The sequence below is a fragment of the Bidens hawaiensis genome, unplaced genomic scaffold (genome assembly GCF_021521415.1).
Source record: "Bidens hawaiensis isolate Kalapana, Puna unplaced genomic scaffold, B.hawaiensis_p1.1 tig00002343_1, whole genome shotgun sequence".
Classification (NCBI taxonomy): domain Eukaryota; kingdom Viridiplantae; phylum Streptophyta; class Magnoliopsida; order Asterales; family Asteraceae; genus Bidens; species Bidens hawaiensis.
In genome coordinates, this window is record NW_027491127.1 from 1401424 (window position 1) to 1426287 (window position 24864).

Below are 24864 nucleotides of genomic sequence, written 5' to 3' on the forward strand. Positions count from 1 at the left end.
TCGTATTTAGACAGACGACGAATCCTGTTAGAACAGTAGAAAACATTACTATAGAAAACATTACTATAGAGGGAAATAGGGGTAGAGGCCGACCTAGATTAACTTGGGATGAGAGGATTAGGCATGGTTTGCTAGATCTAAACCTCTCCGAGGACATGGTTGAGGATAGGAATTCTTGGAGACGTAGAATTAAAGTTAAGGATTTTTAGGGAGAAAGGAATACCTTAAGGGCTGCTATTTACCTTATTTTAGTCACACACCATTATGCTATTTTCTTGTCATATTATATATTTTATGTATTAGTAGTATTAATTTTACTACGTGCTAGTATTAATTATATTACTGTGAACTTTGATCTCCTCTTATATTCCCGCATACATATGTTCTTTTAGAGTTGAGGGTCTCTCTGGAAGCCACCTCTTTATCCCTTTGGATAGAGGTACGGTGTGCCTACATCCCACCCTCCCCAGACCCTACTTACAGCTTTGCTATTGGCGGGATTCCACTGGGTATGATTGATTGATAGATATAGCAAACAAACATACCGAGTAAAATCCCACTCGAAGCAGGGCAACTGATAGGATTTGGGGATGGTTGGATGAGGGAAAATCATACCCCATCCTGAGGGATAGACTGTAGAGAGGTTGCTCCCACTGAGACCCATATAGGCTACTACTTTGAAGATTGTAAAGCCAAATTATATTTGAATACAGTTATTGATATTTGAGTTTGACATGTGTTCTAAAGATGCAAAGAATAAAGGGTTTTATATCCATATTATAGTAATATATGTTTTCAGTCTAGATTTCATTCCTTCCCTTTTAACATAGTCAGATTAGCTATAATTTCTTGCACATTTACTCTATCTTCACTTACGTTCTAATCTTCTTGCCATATGATTATAAGTTGATAAGTATGTGTCAAAACATGTCTGGCCGGGTAGGGCCAATTTATATACCACTTATTGTTAAAATAGTTATCGAAGTTGTTTTTTAATAAAGCAACTTAGGAGGTTTTTAGATGACTTGCAGCCCGTTCGACCCATTTAACCCGTTTACCTTTTCAATTAGCTCAACCTTTTAGAGATACAACATTACCAAGATCGACCAACTGCGGGTGGGACGGGCGGGTCTAAAAGGTTAGGTAACAACTAACTAGTCCAAACTTTTTCGGGTCAATAAAGTTAATTTTAAATATGGGTCGAAACATGTCTGGTCATGATGGGCCATCTAGCAAATCGACCGACAAGGACTTTGATGGTAGACAACTCACTCATTTCCGATTAAGGTAATAAATCTTATTATTGTTAATAGATCATGTTAATTAGTTTAATGGAGATAAGGTGGTGAACCTTAGAGTGAGATTGTAAATAGAAAGTCAAATTTTGTGTTAATTGAGAGATTCAATGCATTATTGTAATACTCGCGTAGGATGTGTGTAGAAAAATCTATTTTTGGTTTCGGTGCAACTCATGTTTAGTTTTCATTTAAGTTTGATAACGCCATCAAATGCCTAATTTTACATACTGTTTGCCAGCTGTCTGTTTCACCGAGTAGTATGATCATCATCATCTTAGACCCGCAAGTTGTAGGTGATAAGGATCATGCATGCATTTTTTTCAAACCATAAGTTTATTTGATTTTGAAGTTTATTTTAGAAGATTAATATGTAATTACGGGCTTGGTTAAAAAACGCGTGCATAGACTGCATCACGTGCGCATCATGGAATCACATCAACTACAATGATGCATTTCCATTACCGCATTGCGTATTATGCATGCTCAAGTCTTTCAAATCTTTTTGAATAATTAGGACCATCGATTGAGAAATGGGTTTGAGTGTTTGAACATGTAAAAGTATTATTAATGAAATTTAAGTTTAAGTATATTAAATCATTTTCAGATGACTTGCAAGTTGCAACCCGTTCGACCCATTTAACCCGTTTACCTTTTCAGTTAGCTCAACCTTTTAGAGATACAACATTACCCAGGGGTGGGATGGACGGGTCAGAAAGGTTAGGTAACAACTAACAAGTCCAAACTTGTTCGAGTTAAAAAAATTTAATTTTAAGTATGGGTCGAAACATGCCGGGTCATGATGGGCTGCCAATCCACACACTTTGTTTTTTCATTCATCTTATGATCAGTTAATGACGTTTAACTGTCAGTAGCCAAATCACTTACTTCTGATTAAGGTGATACATCTATAAATATCTTTATTGTTAATAGATCATGGTTTATTTGTCCATGTTTGTGGCATATGCATGTTAATTAGTTTAATGGTGGATAAGGGGATGAACTTGATAGTGAGATTATAAATAGAAAGTTTTTACGTAGACAACATCTATATTTGGTTTGCAATTTAGGTGGGACTCACGATTAGTTTGCATTTAAGTTTGATAACGCCATCAAATGCCTAATTTTACATATTGTTTACCAGCTGTCTGTCTCACCGTCACCGATTGATATGATCCTCATCTTGGACCGAATAGGTGATAAGGATCCTGCATGCATCTTTCTCAAACCATAAGTTTATTTGACTTTGAAGTTATTTTAGAAGATTATTATTTAATTACGGACTTGGTTAAAAGATGCACTAATAGACCGCATCACATGCGCATCATGGATTCGCATCAACTACAATGATGCATTTCCATTACCGCATCGTGTATTATGCATACTTAAGTCTTTCAAATCTTTTTGAACAAATATGCCCATCGATTGAGCAATGGGTTTGAGTATTTGATCAAATTAAACCATCAATTGAACAAATTTGATGGGTGTTAGTGATGATATCTCATATTATCGTGTTTAAAAGTTAACAAGTTAAATTATCATGTATAAATTGTTTCTCTAGTATATTTTCTTTTCAATAGCAAACGCCTCGCATACACACACATCTCACACATCGCGCATCGGCTTTTGGGATCTAAGTGCATTGGAATGCCATGCGCATCTTAAAACCACGATTATGCGTATGCTTTATATTGGAAGTGAAGCATTTCTTAAGAATATGTACAGAAGTGCGATACTATCCTTGATTGACTATAGACATACATATAGGCTACTAATTAGCAAGCAAACAAACAAACATACCAAGTAAAATCCCCCCGAAGCAGGGCTATTGGTAGGATTTGGGTAAAATATGCTTCATACCCCACCCTAAGGAATAAAGCGATTGCTCCCACTGAGACCCTTACAGGCTACTACGTAGAAGATTGTAAAGCCAAATTATATTTGAATTCACTTAATTGACTTAAGATGTGAAGAATAAAGGATTTTATGTCATTTACTCGTTTTTATAGTAATTTTTGTTTTCGCGCTGCATTTCATTCCTTTGTTTTCTACATAATCAGATTAGCTATAATTTCTTGCACATTTGCTGTCTTCACTTACTTTCTAGCCTTCTTGCCATATGATTATAGGCTGATTTTTAAGTATGTGCCAAAACATGTCAGGTCGGATAGGGCCATTCACATACACTTATTGTTGAAATAGTTACCTAAGTTGTTTTTTAAATAAAGCGACTTAGGAGGATTTCAGATGACTTGCAACCTGTTCGGTCCATTTAAACTGTTTACCTTTTCAGTTAGTTCAGCCTGTTAGAGATACAACATTACCCTGATCGATCGACTTGGGGTGGGATGGGAGGTCCAAAAGGTTAGGTAACTAACAAGTCCAAACTCGTTCGGGTAAAAAAAAGTTAATTTTAAGTATGGGTCGAAACATGTCGGGTCATTGTTTTTTCATTTATTTTATGAACATTTTTTAGAACGACGACTTTTCTTGTATTTAGGCTACCGCACTCCCCCAATTTGGAGAGCCTCGTTGCCCCACTCTAGCCAGACTATGTTGTCTTAACCGGTCTCATGCTGGCTTCAGAGTTTGGCTTGGGCGTTCCCCCGGGAAACCATACCGCCCGCTGCCACTTGATAGTCATTGTGCCGCCACAAGAGTAGAACTCTCTAGCGTAACACATGGTAGGACGAAAACCCATATAATGTGTTCATTACGATTAAAGAAACTATATTATTGAAAATGTTTGTTTTATATCTTTTGAGTTTGAAACTTCATTTTTAGACAAAGACAAGAGAGTGGTATGGCCATTGCTGCACTTCCTCCCCATGTTGTACTTGTGACATTATTCTGTTTTTCTACAGCTTTGCTTTTGCCTTTGATAAAACACTTGATGTCCACTCACCATTGACATGAATACACATTAAAAATTTGTCCGATTTGTTTTTCGCTTATCATTATTCATCGGTCCAACTCCAAATAGTAACTAAGTTTTCTGGCTTTTCCACTAAAGTTACTCAAAGTTAAAACTTAAAACCCGTAATCATTTTTTGAACTGTCAGGTTATTACAACGTTTATGTAAAGTTGGTAGCATTGAACGGTTTGGAGTTTTGTCTCTGCTCAAGTGAACTGAGTTGTCTTGATTCATTTTAGATACAATTTACAAAAGTATGGTTCGGGTCTAAAAGTATGGGTCGAAACATGTCAGGTCAGGTAGGGCCAAATTCACATACACTTTTATGTAATTCATTTTTATGACAAAAACTATATTGTTAAAGTAGTTATCTAAGTTTTCTTTTGTTTTTTTTTTAAATAAAGCTTCATAGGTTCAATGCATTGAACACATTTAGGATGACTTGCAACCCGTTCAACCCATTTAACCTGTTTACTTTCCAGGAAAAAAAGGTTTTTGGAGCCGAGGGTCTCAGCGAGAGCAGCCTGTACCAATAGCTATGCAGCTCAGCTATGAGTGGGATTATACCGGGTACACTTATTTGTTTGCTTATTTTAACTCAACCTAGGGGTGTGCATGAAACTAGAAATACCGATCAGTAGTCGAAAAAACCGAACCCAAACAAAAACTGGCGGTTTGGTTTTATGCTTTTGTAAAAACCAAACTTTTGGTTTTGTCTGTAATTGCAACCAGAAAAACGAAACCCAACCAAATTTATGAATTTTCATTTTTAATTTAGAATTTTAATTACTTCATAAGATTTTAAGACATAGCATAACCCAAATAGTTTAGCTCAAATTATAATAATCAATTAATTATTAACTAACAAAAATATTTAGGCCCAAAAGTTTTTTAGTCCAAGTTCATTATTTTTGGCCATTTTTCTTTTGGCCCAAAAATTTCAAGCCCAAATGTTTTCAAACTTAAAAAACCAAAAACGAACTATTTTCAAAAATTCAAAAATCAAATTTTCAGTTTGAGCCAAAAACCTACCAATGCACGCCCCCTGCTCAACCTATTAGAGATACACCGCTACCCTATTCGACCAACTGGAGGTAGGATGGAGGGGTCAGATATAGGTTAGGTGACAACTAGCAAGCCAAAATGTGTTCGGGTCAAAAAAGTTTATTTTAAGTATGGGTCGAGACAAGTCGGGTCAGGTTGGGCCAATCCACAAACACTTTGTTTTCTCGTTCATTTTATGAATACCTAACATATTCAATACGATTACAAAAACTGTATTATTGATTTTTTTTTATAAATATTTTGGTAATTTATTTTAAGGTAAAGACAGGAGACAGCAGAATGATATAGTCATTGCTGCAGTTTCTCCACATCTTGTACTTGTAACATTATTCTGTCTTTCTGCAGATTGCTTTTGTCTTTGAAAACACATGATGTCCTCTCACCATTGACATGAACACACATATAAATTTTGTCAGATTTGTTTTTGGTGCATCTTTATTTATCAGGAAACATTCACCCAATAGTAACTAAGTTTCTTGACCGTTCAACTAAAATCACTCAAAGTTTATTTGTTGAACTGTCAAGTTACTACAAAGTTTATGTAAAGTTGGTAGCTTTGAATGGTTTCAAGTTTTCTCTCTGCTAAGACACTCTGTTTATGCATTATTTTGACCGTATTTTCGGTCAAATAGTCGGTTTTTTGTTTCTTCAGTTGACTCTGTAGCTTGATGTTTGTTGGTGTCATATGGATGTAGGGTTGTTCACGAACCGAACGCGGACATGCTCATACTTGGTTTGGTTTGAAAGCGAGCCGAACCGAGCGGATTGAATTTAAAGAAACGAGCGATATCTTTATGCTTGAACTTGGTTCGGTTTGAAACCGAGCGGCTTGGTTCGGCTTGGTTTTGCTTGATTTCGTACAAAGTTTCCAATTTTAAATTTCTTAAACTTCAAAATATCATTAATTCAAGACTTTCAAATCTAAATTGTCTAAAGTTCTACATTTTAAATGTATAAAACTCGAAGTTAACAACAAAACATATATAAAACGAGCGGCTATGGTTTAAATTTGAACTTTGAATTCAACACAAAAGATTGAAATTTTAAAAACTTAAAAAAAAGTAGTATACTTTTATATATATTCATAAAGTTTATATATAAAACTAATAAATAAAAAATAATTCGAGCAAAATGAACCAAACCAAACCGAGCGAGGCTTTGCCCGTGCTTAGATTGTTTCTAAACCGAACCGAGCCGAAATTGAACGAGCAATTTTTGAGTGAACGACGAACGAGCGGCGAGCATTTTGGACAACCCTATATGGATGTTCCATTACTAAAGTTAAGTTTAGGTTCTTAATTATAATCAACATTTGTTTTCTTAGTGATAATGGGTTCATTTGTCCGGGTCACGGATACATGGGATGTTTGGATTTATGTAATGAAGGCGATTAGGTTGTAAATGAGCTCGCCCTTGGCTTGGCTCGTTTATTTGAAAAGCTTAAATATTGGATTTGAGCTCTGCTTGTTAAAAGCTTGTATATACTATAGTGTTAATGTTGGATCATGTATGCATGTTCATTGCTTAAAGTTGTAACAGTAAGTTGTTTCATTGTTTTTAGTTCTGTTTTAACTACGGGTGTAAATGGCTGACTCGAGCCCAAACTTGTTCACGATCGAGCTTGATTCATCTTAACTTACGAGAGCTAGGCCTCATTCAAGCTCAGGTTCTAAATCTCGAGCTCGGATTGGGCTCAACTCATTTATTAATCATTTTATAAATTTATTTATGTTAGACTAGGGATGAGATCGGGACCGTACCCGTACCTATACCCGCACCTGTACCCGAAAGTACCTGTACCTAAAATCAGTAAATCTTGGTACCTATACCTGTACCCGAATTATATGGTACGGGTACGGGTATATGTACAGGTACAGGTACTTTGGGTACGGTACTCGCTTTGGTATCTCTTTGTTCTTTTAAAAAAAAATCTCCACTAAACTAGGTATAAGTAACGGTACGATACTGACAATCAATTATTTATAATACCAGAACCGTAATACCGCAACCAAAACATAATACCAAAACTAAAAATGAATCAAATAAGCCATAATATAAAATTCATTTCCTTTTCCTTTTTTTAGTTTATTGCTTCCTCAATTTCTATATAAAAACAAGAGAGAGTTAATACATGTTATTTAATTATATACATGATTACACATACATGGAATAAAAATATACGAATATACAATATATGAATATACGCATATAAGTTGAGAATGAACTTATTCAACTAATATATATTATGTTTTGAAAATCATGCTTGAAAGTTAAGTCATAAGTGTTGGAACATAATAAAACCTCTACATATTCTAAACGGGTACCAGTACCTGTAATACCCGTACCGTACCTGTACCTGTACCTGTACCTGTACCTATACCCGAAAGTACGTGTACCTAAAATCAGTAAATTTGCGTACACATACCCGTTCCCAATAGACACGTACAGGTATGTGTACAAGTACGGGTACTGAACAGGTACAGGCACAGGCATTTAGGAAAAAAAGCTCATCCCTATATTAGACTATATTGTTTATATATTCATAATTATAATATTATATAATAACATAAAATCATAATTTTATATATAATAATTATCATTACTTAAGTGTATATTTATTATATTATATAAAGTTATGTAAGTGATAGACTTCTCATGATTCTGTTCGGGCTCTTTTATTAAATAGACTTATTTTTGGGCTAATGCTCGTTTAAGTTTGGTGTCTTTTAAACTTTTAACAAATGGATCTCGGGTAACTCATGGTAGAGAGTTTCAAGTAGGATTTTATTTTCAGCATGCAACTTACATGCATTGGTAGTATAATAAGAGAAGCAATTTACATTTTAACTTTTAAAACTTGTTCATAAACACCCTTTATTTGTTTCTTGTTGCCCGTTGTGTATCTTCACGCGTCCATGATTAATCTTAAATAAAAGATGAAATGATATTTTGTGTACAAAGCAGGGCTGACCTAACTGTATACCAAACTCAAGCTAAGGCTTTGGGCCTCAAAAATTTAAGGCCCCATTCTAAATAGAGCTATATAAATAAATATATAATTTTTATTTAGCTATTACAAGCAACTAACTGCTATATCGCGGTGGTAGTTTATCTCCGTTTTTTCTTTGTGATGATAACCAGGGTTCGAGCCTCTTACATGTCAACGGAATTAATTTTCTTTAGAGCCCCAAAAAATAGAACAATTAAAGCCCAAAATGCATACATATAAAAATAATCTTTCTAGGATTTAACGTACCTCTTTTCTATTTCTATTAGTCTGTTTGGTAGGGCTTTTTTTAAGTAATCTTAAATTAAATTATGTATTAATTCAATGACTGAGTATATGTTGTTAAAAAAATGAATTATAATTTACACATATGCAGTAGTTCCTAATTAGCGATCAAAACTTATTTCGAGTTCATAAGGTTAATATTCAACATTATCCTATCTAGCTTATTTTTTATCAAAATTAAAATGGTATACGTGTATCATAATTGTAAACGTCAATGTTTAAAAAGGACCAATTTGTGTGTTGTTTTTCACATGATGTTTTTCAGTATACTACAATCAAGTTGCATCATGACGTGTTTCAACATATTTAAATTATCATTGGTTTTTTTTAATGAAAAAATAATTATGTACTAGGTTATATTATAAAATAGAGTACTAAAGAGGACTGAAACTATTTTAGTTAAAAATTAACCTATTCATTCAATTGAATGTGAATCGGGATGAATTTTTTTTGGAAAGTACAACTCTAAATTTCTTAGAAAAAGGCCCTCGATTATTTGCTTGCTTTAGGCCACCAAAATCGTTAGGCTAGCCCTGGTACAAATGGACATGTTTTGTGAAGGGTGAGAAGGTTAATACAGGATAAATTATGCAACACTATAGGCAGATCAAACATTCAAACATCCATTGTAAACAAAAACGATAATAAGTTCATAAAAAATATCCTGTCTAAAATACTTGTTATTGCTCATTAATTGTGGATAAAAGGAGAGTTTAACATTTAAGTGTGTTCGAGTAGGAGTTATTCAAGGATGTGTGATCGGTCTTATGTAAGTCTCTACTCAAACAAACAAGCACAAAGTCATGGCTCACTTTGACAATTGTTTTTACTCTAAATAATTTAAACCATAAATTCATCTCAACATCATTTTCATAGCCTAACACCAACTTAACATAAAAAAAACCAAGGGATTTATATTGGTCATCCTTTTCCAAGGGCTAGTGGGTTGTCTAACTAGGTCTACCTTTCGGTTGTTTTTATTTATTCATTTTTTTTAAGCATGCATTGATTAAAAAGAAGGGTGTTGAGTACTCTTTACTTGAATTACAAGCATTTATCTTTTTCTTTTTGTTTATATTCTATTTTCAAGAAACAATGTGTGTAACTTTATAATTTAGCACCTACCCCAAAAGAGTGTAGATTTACAAAAACCATCTATATTGTGTAGAGAGGAGAAAACATATATAACCATAAAAGGCAATTGCTCATTATTTTTTATATAAATTGAAGTAATTTTGATGATAGATAACTAAATATATTAGTAGTTATTAATTTAATAAAAATAAGATAAAACATTTAAGCTTTGACAATCTTAAACTTCACAAAAGAAAGTTGGATAACGTTAGGCATTTCCCATACATCCACAAGGACCACATGAGGAATTAAAGGGCTGAAGTTGAAAGAAAAAGACCAACATATCCTTGGTAACAACTTGAGGCTTGTTTGATTAGAATCATGTTAATTATATTACATAGTGCTAATCAAATGTAACAAAAAAAGGTGTATTATATGTTTATATAGCTGTGTGTGTATCATAACTAAAAATATGTAGATGTGTTAATTTAATAGTTGCATTTCTACTTGAAAGGTATTTTGTACTGAATGAAAAAATAATTATGTCTATTTTTGTTACCATTTTAATGATTTTAAGTTTATAGTTTTAGTTTTATCTATTAAATATTTAAAATCGTTCGACTAAAACAAATTATATGTTAAGGTTATCATTTAAAAACTCAATCTACTGAAAATATCTTAGGAAAACATATTTGACTTGCTTTTTACATCGAATCAATCTATCATTATATTAATATTTTATTTATTCAAATGTTTAATAATGGGGTTTTTTAGATACACCATGGGGTGTTTAGGAAACACCCACCCACTAGGCGACGGATCGGCCGATCCGTCGCTTATGGCTTGGGTGTTTTAGAAAGTTGTGTTTTTTTGTCATGTAGCTGTCCTTTTTGTTATTTTATTATGATTTTGTCTTTTTGTTGTCTTTTGTTTTATTTAGTCCTTATTTTTCTTTTGTTTGTTTTTTTTTTGGCTCGGGTGTAACCGTTTCTTGATCTGTTTTGGAAGGTGACAACGAAACAACAATTTTGTATGTCGGGTGAAAAGGAACGAGATTTATATAATAATAACGACTTATGTTTGTTTTCTTTTTTTGTATGTCGGGTGTAACAGAATTTTTGTCGGTTTTAAACTAATAACGAAACAACAATTTTAAAACCAAAAACGAACAAAATAAGCATAACACATGACCAGATTTATAAAATAATAATAATTAATACATTCGAGTTTGAAAAAAAAACCAAACGAGTTCGGGAAAAAGTAACAGCATACAAAAAAACAAATCTAAAATGCGGCACCACCCGCGTCGTCATCGCTCACCTCCTCGTCGAAACGTGGCGCTGGTACCATGTACTGGGCTCCATGTTGCTGGGCAGACGAATAACCAACCATCCAGCTCACCTAAGTCTCTAGTCTCCGTAGCCGGGAGTCAGTGCCCGGATCCAAACGCACCGCGCGATGTGTACGCGGAACGCGTTGCGGGTGCTGATGCGGTGGCTGCTATTAACATGATAAGTTAACGTTAATAAGACGAAGATACAAAAAAGAAAATTAAACGATAAAATATAACGTACCTGATCACCGTCAACCTCGGGGCCCTGAATTTCCACCTCCGGCTCCTCGATTGGGGGAGGCTCAACAAGCGGGACCTCTTCGTACGGGGGAGATTTGAAGTTAGTGACCAGGTGATACTGGCGGTTAATCTTCTTGACGATTTGCATGCCTTGTGCCCGTCTACGGTCCAGCTCCTGCGGCGGAAGCGGCGGCTGAATGGGTAGGTGCTGCAGTCGGTTCCGTAGCCCAAAAAATGGCAATCCGCGTAACGAACATGCCACCAACCAATTTCCCGCGGCCCTGCCTGTGCGAGTAAATGGCGAAGTAGTCGCCGAAACCCCGAGCTAGGTTGCAGTGCCTCCCCGTAAGCAGGCATCGCAAATAAAACAGGTCACGGAGGTTGCAGTGTTCTGAACCCTCGTGACGACCCTGTACGGTGTGTGCTATAAGCCTGTGTAGGTACCTATAAAAAAAACAATAAAATATTATTATAATATAATTTAATATAATATAATAACATATACATATACAAACCTGTGCAACGGGTCCCTGATGGCTGAGGCTTTGTTGTCTGGCTCGAATTCTCCGTCTTTTATAGGCCAAGGTGTATCGCTAATCGCCGTCCAAAAACGTCTCAACACGTCATCTGGTGTTTCGTGTATGCTCTCCGTGTAAACAGGGGCGGTTATATCCTCAATTGTGTACAAGCCTAGCGCTCTGGCAAACTCCTCCATCGACAGTTGACGCCAAATCCCGAAAATACGGAACCGAACCTCCGCCTTACTGGTATCCGCATCCTCAACCAGCATCGGGACCTGCAAATCTCCCTCCGGGCGTGGCCTGAAACAATATTTACATGTTTGTTAAATAATAAAATGTTACTTTATTTATAAGTTAATTGAAAACGAAAAAAAATACCTGAAAACGAACGTTGAGTAAAACTCTAGCGTGAGGACCCGGTAAGCTGGCTCCTCTGCGGTAAACAATCTCTCCCACGGTGTATCATTTCCTACAATTCTTTCCAGCCTGTTTTCCGCCCGAACCAATTTTATAAACTCCCTAGACAAGAACGAGTTAGGTTTTGGCTCCATTCTCCGAAGCTGCGTAAACTTGATTTGATAATCGGAGTCCGGGTCAAACCTCAAATGCGGGTAAATATCAAGTAGTTCGTCCCCTTCAATGTATCTATCCGCCATCTATGTTTAACACATAAATATAAACCGGTTATTGTCAAACCGGTAAGCCAAACCCGTTTCCTTGTCAAACCCGTAACCCAAACCCGTTTCAGGGTCAACCCCGTAACCCAAACCCGTTTCAGGGTCAAACCCGTAACCCAAACCTGTTTCCGGGTCAAACCGTAACCCAAACCCAATTATTATCAAACCCAATTAAGCCAAAACCATTCCTCTGTTTCGGCTAAATCCAAATCCAAATCCAAACCACAATCCACACAAACAGTATCCAATTATCAATTCATATCATAATCAAATTCACTCTAAATTTGATCTGAACTCAAACCGAAACCAAAATTATAAAAATAAACAATAACAGAGTCTCTAATTACGAATCTACTATTTAAATCAAGAGCAATCGAACAAGGTAACCCAAACCCGTTTATCACAAACCCAAACCCGTTAAACATCATACCCGTAACCCAAACCCGTTTTCTATCTAGCCCTTAATCCAAACCCTTAAATCAACCAGTTTGATTAACAAACCCGTAAACCCTTAATATAAATGAACACCTATATCAAAATAGAGTAAAACATAGTTACCTTATTGTTGTCGGGTCGAAGTTGGTGACGAAGTTCGGGACTATTGGGGGACGGCGAATTAGGGTTTTAGTCTCAAAGGTGGTGTTTGTTTGAGATGGAATGTGTAAACTAATGGGGGCGGCGGGTTAGGGTTGTGTTTAACTTCGATCCGTGGCTTATCGCCCAATCCGCCGCTTAGTAGTATATATATATTTATTTTTTTAATTTAACTATCTAAGGTATAAATAAATTTTATATAAAATAATTTTATATATTCATAATATATAAACAGATTTATACTAATAAAAACACAAATTTGATATGGAACCAATACTAAATTACAAATTTGAATATATAAACGAATTGAAACTAATAACAATTAACAACACAAATTTTATATTAAACCAATAATAAATTACAAATTTGAATAAATACATCAAAAGGCACTGGATATTAAATCAAATTTGAATAAATACAAGTTCAAAATAGCATCAACACAGCAGCTCTTTGCCGGCCCACGGCTACAGGTTTGCCCCACTAGAAATGGAGAATAATCAATCATTACTCCCGGGTATCTTGGCCGACAGCAGCTCCCTAGCCACCCGGAAATCCGGAACTAGTACCTAGATACACCGGAACTAGTACCGTATACAGGTACCGTTATGCCCGCATATTTCCTCCATCAGCTGGCCCTTGCGATCTATCATGCAAGGCGACTGTTTGTGGGGACACCGAATTCATCAAAGATCGGTGCCATCTTCCTTATTACATTGGAAACCCACCCCATGGAGGTTGATACAGGACTTTATTATTACAGAGCTACCAGTGCTTCCCGACGCAGTCACCAAAATCCCAAGTAAAGGACACTGTCGGGATATATGAAGGGGGACTACTAAAGTGTTCCGCCTGCTCACAGCAGTTGCACTGGTAGCTCAGAAGTTCAAAATAGCATCTACACAGTCACCACTATTATTTTTAAAATATATGTAAACAACCGAATGCAAAAAAACAAGGTTGAAAATATATATTTTTAAATTATATTTTATATATATTATTAATGTATATGTATTTATATATATATATTTTTAAAATCTATTTTATATATATTATTGTTATTTTGTAATAATAACGGACTCCAAAATAACATCTATGCAGCCACCACTATTTCAGAACGAAATTATTATGGCTGCATAGAAAGCTATTTTTGGACCTTGTCGTCATTATTTTCCGCCAACATATAGTTTTATCTGGGCCTTTATTTTGTAATAATAACGGACTCCAAAATAACATTCACACAGCCACCACTATTTCTAAACGAAATTATTATGGCTGTGTAGATGCTATTTTCGGACCCCGTCGTCATTATTTTCTGGTGGTGGTGGTGGTGGTTTTGGTGGTATAATCTGGGGGATGTTTTGAACGAAAGGTTGAGGGTTTATTTTGATTTTGGCGATTTGAACGGTTAGAACCCGTGGGTATTTAACATCTTCAAAAATTAAAGTCGATAAGCCGCGTATCGACCCTTAAGCCGCTGATCCGATTTACAGCAGAATCCGCCGCGGATCGACCCCTAAGCGGCAGATCCGATCTACTTTTTGAAGATATTCATTAATATTTTAATATTTATGGTTCTATTATATTTTTTTTAATTTACGTTTTTTTTAATGAAAATTTTTAATTTTTCATAAAAGTAATATTTTATAAGTTAGATTTTTTAAAAAATAAATTATTTATAAGTTAGATTTTTTATCATGTTATATATTTTTAAATATCATGTTTTATATTTTGAAATAATTTTTTATTTAAAATTTATTCTCGAAAATATTATTTTAAACAAATATTATTTTAAAAATTAAATTAGTTTAAAGTTATATATTTTATCAAGTTATTTTTATTTAATAACACAAACATTTTAACCCTAATTATTGATAATAATACAAAACATCTCAAACATTTTACAAATCATCCTAAATAAACTGGCTATTCAGTTTGCACTCGCCAAGTTTCCCTTATTTGCATATACTCTTTTATACGATCTTCGTACAAAGACTTCCATTCGTGCGCCGCTTCGTTGGCGTATCCTTCCCATTGACGTGCTGGTAGCGGCATGGGGAAATTCCCTTCTAATTGTATGTTGAGCCAATGATTATCCTTAAGATTTAACACTACTATTACCGGAATCTGAGATAGTGGTTCCGGACTCATTCTCACTGGGAAGTAACTCTTATTGTAGGTCAGATGGAGGTTGATTAAAACACAGTCATACGTCTGAGCAACTACGTGTCCGTGCACAGGTAACTTAAACCACCTACTCTTTTGTTGGAATAAAGCAGACGTTGAGTAGTCCAGCGAATCACGAACCGTGTCATAATTACCGGTTACCTCGTAGTTCAACCTTTCGCTCCACTAGGATTTGTTAGTGACCATCTCATTCCTCATGCTTGCTATGACCTCCTTCCAGTTCTGTTGACGCATGCCTAAGCCGACAGCGATTGCTCTGAAACCGCAATTACCATCTGGCTTTACATCTTTTATTCCTGAAATGAACAGGTATGCCCAGGTGGGAATGAGGTGCCTTTAACTTTCTATGATTGGGACGCCCTTAGGGTCACGCAGTAATGGAAAACGAAGGTCGGCTGGAGTCTCATGCTTTTTAGATGAGCGTTTCGGTGGTTTAGGTATCTTAAACCGGGCATGTGACCGAGACTGTGAACGCGACAACGATTGGGTGGGGGCTTCGGGTGTTGGTTGTCGTGACAGAGAGGGGGCATAGGAGCTGTGTCTATGGGGATCAAATGACGGGGAGGGGGCGTAGGAGCTGTGTCTGTGGGATCAAATGACGAGAAGGGGGCGTAGGAGGTGTGCCTGTGAGGATCAAATGACGGGGAGGTAGCGTAGGAGTTGTGCCTGTGGGGATCAAATGACGGGGAGGGGGCGTAGGAGCTGTGTCTGTGGGGATCAGTTGACGGGGACGGGGAGTACGACCTGTGTCTGTGGGTATCAGTTGACGGGGACAGGGAGTACGAGCTCTGTCTAGGGGTATATCTTTTCTTTGCTTGTTGGTTTAGATTTGGACGCCCCCTAGGGTCGTCTCATTTCTCAGGCTCCTCCTTATTTGATTTCCCACGAAAAACAGATATTATCTTTGAGAATAGACTTTTTTTTTTGCATTCGGTTGTTTAGTCCTAGAACTTGTTTTTTCACATGTTCCAGTTCCGCTTCATAGTCTGGTTCTTCGTGTCCAACAGACACCAGACTGAAATTGAGCTTCCTCCAAAAGGGGTCTATGTCTTTTAATGGAATGTGTATATTGTTAATAGTGTGCCAGTTAAGCTTACAAGCACACGGCAAGCCCCATGATGTTTGTAACCGGTGGTCGCACTCCGCCCCCGTATCTAGCAATGTGTCAAGCAAGGTCAGCTCTTTGTCAAGTTTAACGATAGCAAAAAGTGACACCCTGTTATGTAGCTTTTCAAACAAAGTCAACTTAAGGTACTTCTTGATCCTAACAAGGGAGTCTTCAAGGGTCGCACTGATTTTTTCCATTTGGGAATTCACGACCTCAAGGGCAAACGCCGCAATAGAGTCTAGCGAATTGTTCGGCCCCGAAAGGTGTCTCTTCAAGTTTGCGTGCTGGCCCTCTACTCTGTTTGTTGTATGCTCTCCGAGGTTTAGTCGGTCGTCAATCCAGCACGACACGAACTTCTCTTTGTAGGTTACCAACCAGTTGTCGTGAATATAATACCAAGCCTCTACAAACAAATAATAAAAAAAACAATTTAGGCAATGTACAACTAGAATCTAAAATCATGTTTTCATAAAAGACAAAGACTTACCACGTCTGCCGTGTCCAGCTAACGCGGCTTTCATTTGACCGCAGTTGTAGTCGTACATAAATTTTGTTGGCGACTCATACAGTACTTTCCACCAGTAATTGAATGATTTAGAGATATCATCCTGGAAAATACTCTTATGTTTTCTCTGTATGTTCTGCATGATGTGCCACCTACAAAGGTTTTTGGTAGCATTGGGAAAGACTGTTTCACAGGCATTCATCAAGGCTTGGTCCCTGTCAGTCAGGATGACACGCGGCTCCCTGCAGTCGACGAACATGTCTTTAAGGCGTTCAAGGGCCCATGTGAAGTTACACTCTTGCTCCCTAAAGATAACCGTGTGCGCAATACAGAAAGACTTTAATGTCGACGTCACACCAACAAACTGAACGAACGGCCACTTGTACATGTTGGTGTTGTACGTCGTGTCAATCAGCAACAAATCTGGGAACGCACGCCACATGGTATGCGACTTCTCGTGAGAAAAGAAAACATTCTCCGTCCTATTGGTGGAAGGATTCTCCCATGTGTAAAAGGTAAACCCATGGGTTTGAAGAAAGTTTTCAAGTACCTACGTTGGGTTTAACAAAAAATTAATAAATATTACAAATATTCTTATTAAACATGATTATACTAATAAAATGATATTATTAATAATATTCTTATTAAATCTTACAATATATATATTTTTTATATATGATAAAACAAAACAATATATATTCAAAATAATATATATTAAAAAGACACTTACAAAATAATAATATTCTGACAACAAGTACCTGCATGGGGGTGTCACCAATTTTATCTTGGTCATAAAGAACCTTCATGACGTTGTTTATATCCCTAGTAATACATTTTTTACCGGGAAAGCTTTTCTTTAGGGCTGACTTAATTTTAGCAGGCCACAGACCCTGCCTATGCAACGTCGCAACCATATCAATTTCCTCGTCGGTCAGTTTCCTTAGTGTCGGGTGCCCCTCCTCAAACAAAACGGGATCGTGGTTGTGCATCTCGTTGACAACCTCTACCTTCCAACAACCACCTGGCGTGTTGTACCTCCCGACAAGTTTAAATGGACAACCCCTTTTAATACTCCCGGTATGCCTCACCGTTCCCTTGAGTTTTGGTTCCCCACCTCGATTGCATACAAGTTCAACACTTCTCTCCCTTGAACGTTGGACTGAGATAACACAGCCATGCTCACGTCATGTCTTCTTAACCCAATCCACCAACTCAGCAACAGAATCAAAATACTGATATCAAGCAATGTAAATAAAGTAATATTTAGTAACGTGTTGAAAAAGAATAATAATAATTTTTTTTTAAAAAAATAGGTCATACATTATTACTTACATAAGAAAATGACGTCTCCCGTATGAAACGATCACCATCATCATCATCATCATCATCAACATCGTCATCGCCTTCTTCGCGGTGACCCTCTTGAATGCCATCAACGACGTTGCTCGTGACTGGTCTTGACATGTATGGTTGCTCTCCTAAAGGTAACTGGTACGAATTCTGAGTTCCGTAATACGGACCGTCTACATGTAACTGCTGCGAAGACTGACCATAAGACTCCTCGACTCTGGCCTCATATGTATTAGACGATGTCCTATTATCCTCCGGCCACGAAGGGTGACTTCCGCCATATATGATATACCCCTGATAAAAATATTTTGGCAAGACAACATATAATATTTAAAAAATAACTAACGCATTGTTCTACTATATAAAGTTTATATAAACACACTAAATAACCTGGTCAGGATTTGGTAAGTCGTACTGCTCGATATTTCCATACCCCGGCTTATGGTTCAAGTCGGGAAGTTCATTCAAATCTGGCAAGCCCGACTGCCCGGCTGATCGTTGTATGCGTAGCCCGCCTGCTCGTCGTTCCAGTCACCAAACAAAATATCATATAAATCCATTATAGTTTAACAAACACAAAACACAAATACTTTCTATATCTAATCAACGAAAAATATTGTCTACAACGAAAAATGAGAAATGAGCATGATATATGTAGAGAAAGGGAGACGGATGTGCCAAAATTAAATTATTGACTTGATCAGCGGCGGATCGATCGATCCTCGGCGTATTACGTACGGGTTATGACGGATTTGATCTGCTGATGTTGACGTGTACTCGATCACCGGCGGATCAATCACTAAGCCGCGTATTTGGTACAAACATAATAAGACAAAAGCAGTTGACATAATAAGATAAAAGGGGGTGATCCACGGCGGATCGAGCGATAAGCCGCGTAGTGGGTGGGTGTTTTCATTTTTGGATGGTGTCTCTGACATCACCCATAATAATTCCTATCAAAATATAACACTTCATCCATCCAAAAGTAATATCAGACAGTATTTATGATTGATAACTTTGAATGCTATTTCGTGATAGTGTGTCACTTTTACCCATTTCGACCTTCGTCATGATTTATTGGAGATTTAATAACTATGTTTTGACTTATTGTTAAAAGCACCTCTTGATTAGTATAAATAAATTAACAATGTAAACAAAATTCAAAGTCATCCATACCAACTATTCTAAGTAGTCATCAACATAACAAAAGCCTTGGTTAGTTGTATAAACATATAAAATATCATCACATTTTTGTAATTACATGATACGCATTATATTTGACAAATGTTACAAGAACCACATAAACAATTATATGTCTTGTTTTAGCTTTGATATATATGAGTATATGACTATGTAACCACACATCTCACTCTCTTTCTAACGTTCATCATATATGTTTTACCATACGTACTATTGTAACAACTCTTCTTTTATGCTTATATGTTACACCGTTCTATTCTTATTTTTCAAATAATCAATCACATAAAAAACATATGTAATATATAAGATAGTTATGTAACATTTTACCTTACTATCTTTATCACTCTCATTATGTCAATCAACATATATAAATTTTTACGGAACTTTCATGATATTCTATTTAATATTGGTTATATATTGAGAACACTCGTGTACTTGATACCATATACAATAGAAAATTGGTGTATATTTATCATTTGGGGATCCATACGGCCAGACTTTTTTTCTTAATATATATTTTAACTAAATCACGCTTAATTAATCAATTAACCGAATACGTTATGCCTTTTGGGTTTTTTCTTTCATCTGGTATCCTTCATAACACACATGTTTTGTAGCATGAGTTTTCGGTGTTACTTGATAATAATAAACAACGAAACAAACGCTTTTTAATACCCGTTTTGTTTACATGACTATATTTTTGGATTTTCTCTTTCTTTGCTATAATGAGTACATCGAAATAAAAAACTAGCCCCCCCCCCCCCCCCCCCCGCCCCGCGACATTATTTAAGTGAAATTCAACCAAATGTCTTTTAATAAATTTTCAAATGTTTCTTTCGTTTTCCTTTTTTAAAGCATCATAACGAACCAAATCAATACCAACTTAATTCCCGTCGCATCACCATCACAACACACAGGTTAGACCGCACTACCTCTAGCCTTCATTAGTTCATTCCAGCTCAAGAAACATAAACCCGTCGCAAAACACAAACCAAATTTCCTAGTTAAACACAATTATAGCATCATATAATTTAACTTAATAATAATAATAATAATAAATAAATAAATAAATAAATTCGTACAAACCCTCGTTAGATTTCCCTCCTTCCTCAATTTCCCCATTCTCGAACCAACGCCTCTCATCTCACCTTCTCCACTCTTCTCTTCTAATCAAAACCCACCTGCAAATTCCGTCTCTTTATCACTTCTATACCCTAATTTCACTAAACCTGAATCTTTCTTTCCCAATTTCCCATAAATTTCACTTTAATCTGAAAACCCAGATCCAATTCGGGTCAATTTCATCTGGGTATCTCTCCAATTTCAGTTCTATACCCTAAAAAGACCTCAATTTAACAAACCCAGAATCTTTTTTCCCATCAATTTCACTTTAATCTGAAAACCCATATCTAATTCGGGTCAATTTCATCTGGGTATCTTTCCAATTTCAGTCTAATACCCTAAAAAGATCCCAATTTCAAAAACCCAGAATCTTTTTTCCCCAATTTCTTATCAGTTTCACTTTAATTCGTAAACCCAGATCCAATTCGGGTCAATTTCATCTGGGTATTCGCCCAATTCGATGAATTTTTGATTTTGACGATGGGATCGAATGATAATTTGGAGAATGGGTTTCCGGGTGGTTCGAGAGGAGTCGGGTCGGGTCAATCCGTTTCGACAAGTGGAAGTGCCGGGTCGCCGTCGGGTCGGAGTGTGGAAGCAATGGCGGCAACGCCTGCGAGTGAGAACACGTTTTTGAGGTTGAATCATCTTGAGATTCAAGCTGATAATGCCGGATCTCAAGGGTCTGCTGGGTGAGAATTATTATTATTATTATTGGTTAATTCGTTGACTTTTTGAAAAAAAAAGTAGATTAAAACATTAAAGTATCAATCTTGAAGATGTAGGGTTTGCTTGTTAGAATTTGGGTGATTTAAAAAAAAAAATTTGAATAGATGAGAGAACCCAAAGAACACAAGTTATCCATACATGATTATTATAGGTGGGCCCGGCTATACAAACACCACTGATGTACCATTTGGACACCAGTGACATGTCATATGGCCTGTATGGTATAACATGGTAGGACGAAAAGTGGTTAAACGGGTCATTTTGATAGTTCATATCTGAAAAGGTCATACGAGTCGTATGAGAGACAAATTATACGGGCTGGGTGATTTTTTGATCGACAAAGAAATGCATGATGTGACCACTAATAAAAGTCATACGGGTCGTATGATGTGATAGGCAAGGTGGTGTACTGATAGCGGGACCCATTATATTTACTAGGAAGTGTCAAATAATTTGGGGTTTTTTGGCTTGAATGATCATTGGTTCCATGACGACCGTGCTGTGAATTGTTATGTCTAACAAAAGCAGGTGTCTGTATGTATTAGCCAGTTTTTAGAATCTGCATAAGTTAGTTATAGTTTGTTAATGTTTTCTTTTAATATTTTTAACACAAACGGGTGGGTAATGTGAGAGAGAGATTTTTATTTTTAACTTTTAACTTTGTAGAATAATTTTGTTATTGCTTTAAACAGCAATAAGAAGAAAAAACGAGCTCAACGTGCAACGGGAGGAGATAAAGGCGGCAGAGGACTTCGTCAGTTCAGCATGAAAGGTATTATCTTTGCTTGTTTCCTTTTCTTTAATACTCAAAATAATGATTTCTTTTTATTTCCCTCGTTTGTGTAAATGGGTCGATTTGAGTTATACTTTATATTAAACGGCAAACAGATATCTTATTTGAAAAGTCAACTGGCGCAGAAATTGGTCAAACTGGTTGAAAGTCGCCCAAATTTTATTCGAATTTTCTGAAACTTTCTAAATCTTATTATGAAAAGAGTTAGATTGTTATTGTAACAATATAGCTTTTGTATAGACATTTAACACCATGAATAACTAATGAATTTAGAAAAAGACAAACGTCTTTTCTTATGTGTTGGCCTATGCTAAAGATTACATGGGCCTGAACCTGTTTTGACCTGTTATTTAACTTACCTTTTTTGCTGTCTTTGTGAGCTAATGATTTCTTTGATTTTGTCATGATTAGTGTGCGAGAAAGTTGAAAGCAAGGGAAGAACCACTTATAACGAGGTAAGCGGAGTCATCTTAAGGCCTATTGAAATTACCTATATAACCTTTTTTTTATAAGCTTCTGGTTATTATTAGCTGATTATTTAGTGGTTATATACTCAGTCATGGATAGTTTCATATCAGCTGCAAGAACTGATTATCTAATGTATATTGAAATTACCTATATACCCCTTTTCACTGGCGAAGCTCCACCCCCGGCCCCCCTGTTTTTTTGCACAGTAGTGTAAATTTACCCGTTTTCGACCGAAAATTTTTATACGTAGTGTAAGTTTAGCATTTTTCGTTCGAAAATTTGAGCCCGGCCCCCTCGGTGCCTCGGTCCAAGCTTCGCTACTGCCCCTTTTTAACCTAATCGTCTTCAAAAAACTGAAACAGAAAATTTGATTTCAGGTTGCAGAGGAACTCGTAGCTGAATTTTCAGATCCTATTAATGGTGATCAAGCTCCAGACCAGGTTCATCTCACTTAACAAATTTATATGTAGTTTACAGTTACTGTTTTTTATATATATCTTTTATCTGCAACTTTTTAATATTCATGACAGCAACAATATGATGAGAAGAATATTCGTAGACGTGTATACGATGCACTAAACGTTCTCATGGCGATGGACATTATTTCTAAAGATAAAAAGGAAATACAGTGGCGGGGCCTACCTCGAACTAGCTTGAACGATATTGAAGAACTAAAGGTCTCAGCTTATTCTTTTGGTTATTTATCAATTTATTGTGGTTTGTTTATTTGTTTATTATGTTATGTAAATGTCACAGAGTGAACGTCTTGCTCTCAAGAACAGAATCGAGAAGAAAACTGCTTATTTACGGGAACTGGAAGATCAAGTGAGAATCGAACCTGTTTATATTATTTATATTGTTTAATTTACGCTAAACTGTGTGTGTGTGTGTGTTTTATTTATAAAGCATGTAGGTCTTCAAAATTTAATTAAACGGAACGGGCAGTTATACGGTTCAGGAAACACACCAAGTGGTGGAGTCGCTTTACCGTTTATACTGGTTCAGGTACAGTTAGCTTCTTATCCAAAAAGTGTATTATCATCGTCTTTTTGCAACATTTAACTGTTTTACTGTCTGCTAATTTTAGACCCGCCCTCACGCCACTGTTGAGGTGGAAATATCCGAAGATATGCAGCTTGTTCATTTTGACTTCAACAGGTTAGCTCGTAACACGTGTTTTTGAATTATTTAATTTAATAATAAATTAATAAGTTGATAAGAATTTAATAATTTAGCATAATGATTAATAAGTTTGATTCTTGGTTTAACTGCAGCACACCATTTGAGTTACATGATGACAATTATGTCCTTAAGGCGATGAAGTTAGGTGATGAGTCAAACAATGTTTGTACAGATGGAGGTGTGGGGTCCAGCATGTCTGCCATGTTTGAGCCTCGTGTTCCCTTGCCGCCGCCAAGGGCCACCAGACCGCCGCCATCACCGTCGCCGCCACCACTTCCTGGTATACTAAAGGGGCGTGTTAAGTATGAGAATTAGTCGGATACAACCTTTGCTATATCTTGTATATTGTGTGTGTGCATATTCGGCTTTGCTATTGGCGGATTTGTGCTTCGTATATGGATTATATTTTTTTATTATTTGTATTTGAATTTATGATAGTTTATTTTAGATTCTTTGTTTTTCGACTGGATATTGGAAGCGTGTCGTTTATGTTTAAGATATACCTTTGACTTTGACTATAGGTTCTTGTTTTGAAATAAAAATTAAAGTAGCTTGCTATACTTTTTAAGTAGTGTTTTATTGCTAGTTTGTTTATTTTTTTTCAAAATTACATATATGGTTTTACTGTTAATCTGGTAACATTTTTAGTTAAAATTTATATCAACTTAACGTGCTAGCTCGAACTAAGTTGCGATATATCTAGTTATTTTGTTGTAAATTTTAATATATAATTTACACAATAAGTGTTATTGCATCATTTTAATAGCGGCATTTATTGTGTCATATGTTTCAGGTACTTGAAGACCATTGGGTTACCTTAAATGTAAAGTATTCTTTGCTCACTAGAATGACAGAGTTGTCTATATTTGTTTTCTTTTTCTTTTCCTTGCTAACTAGAATGTTGGAGTTTGTCTACTTTTTTTAATCTAGAAAGCTGCTTATTGTGGGGTCATTAGTTTGCTAAAACGGGTGTTTCTTGTTATGCTAGAAGCACATGTCTTTTGTGGTATTGAGGATTTGGATGAAGTTTAATGTTAAGTGTTTCTTGTAATTGTATCGAACTTGAGTAAGGAGAAGGAGAGGTTGGTAAGTATTATGATCTTTTAGGAAAGACATTATTACCGTCAAGCTAATGTCATCAAAAACAAAAATAGTTTTATGTTCTTTAATATTAAAAAGAAATTATACGAAAAAGTAAAAATAAATATCAAAGTAAT

The 24864-nt window shown here is 36.0% G+C and overlaps 2 protein-coding genes across 2 annotated transcripts; one reads left to right on the top strand and one right to left on the bottom strand.

Annotated features, from left to right (window-relative positions):
* Nucleotides 1–16060: 16060 nt before the first annotated feature.
* LOC143619011 (protein FAR1-RELATED SEQUENCE 11-like) lies at nucleotides 16061–17792 on the bottom strand. Its single transcript, XM_077091052.1, has 3 exons — nucleotides 17562–17792; nucleotides 16786–17353; nucleotides 16061–16701 (listed from the first exon to the last, which is right to left on the bottom strand). The coding sequence occupies exons 1-3, from the start codon at nucleotides 17790–17792 to the stop codon at nucleotides 16061–16063; spliced, it is 1440 nt and encodes a 479-aa protein (XP_076947167.1).
* Nucleotides 17793–20597: 2805 nt separating this feature from the next.
* On the top strand, nucleotides 20598–24151 carry LOC143618936 (transcription factor-like protein DPB). The gene is made up of 9 exons (XM_077090987.1): nucleotides 20598–21167; nucleotides 21897–21976; nucleotides 22409–22452; nucleotides 22843–22905; nucleotides 22996–23142; nucleotides 23222–23290; nucleotides 23372–23470; nucleotides 23553–23623; nucleotides 23740–24151. The coding sequence occupies exons 1-9, from the start codon at nucleotides 20956–20958 to the stop codon at nucleotides 23960–23962; spliced, it is 1008 nt and encodes a 335-aa protein (XP_076947102.1). The 5' UTR covers nucleotides 20598–20955; the 3' UTR covers nucleotides 23963–24151.
* The last annotated feature ends 713 nt before the right edge of the window (nucleotides 24152–24864 follow it).

Bases quoted from the DNA above. Each gene is read 5' to 3' on its own strand.
- LOC143619011 (XM_077091052.1), bottom strand. From the start codon at position 17,792: ATGCACAACCACGATCCCGTTTTGTTTGAGGAGGGGCACCCGACACTA. The intron at 17,354-17,561 runs GTACTTGTTGTC...AACCCAACGTAG, and splicing joins TTGGTGACACCCCCATGCAG to GTACTTGAAAACTTTCTTCA. The intron at 16,702-16,785 runs GTAAGTCTTTGT...ATTTGTTTGTAG, and splicing joins AGCTGGACACGGCAGACGTG to AGGCTTGGTATTATATTCAC.
- LOC143618936 (XM_077090987.1), top strand. From the start codon at position 20,956: ATGGGATCGAATGATAATTTGGAGAATGGGTTTCCGGGTGGTTCGAGA. The intron at 21,168-21,896 runs GTGAGAATTATT...TGCTTTAAACAG, and splicing joins GGATCTCAAGGGTCTGCTGG to CAATAAGAAGAAAAAACGAG. The intron at 23,471-23,552 runs GTACAGTTAGCT...TGCTAATTTTAG, and splicing joins TACCGTTTATACTGGTTCAG to ACCCGCCCTCACGCCACTGT.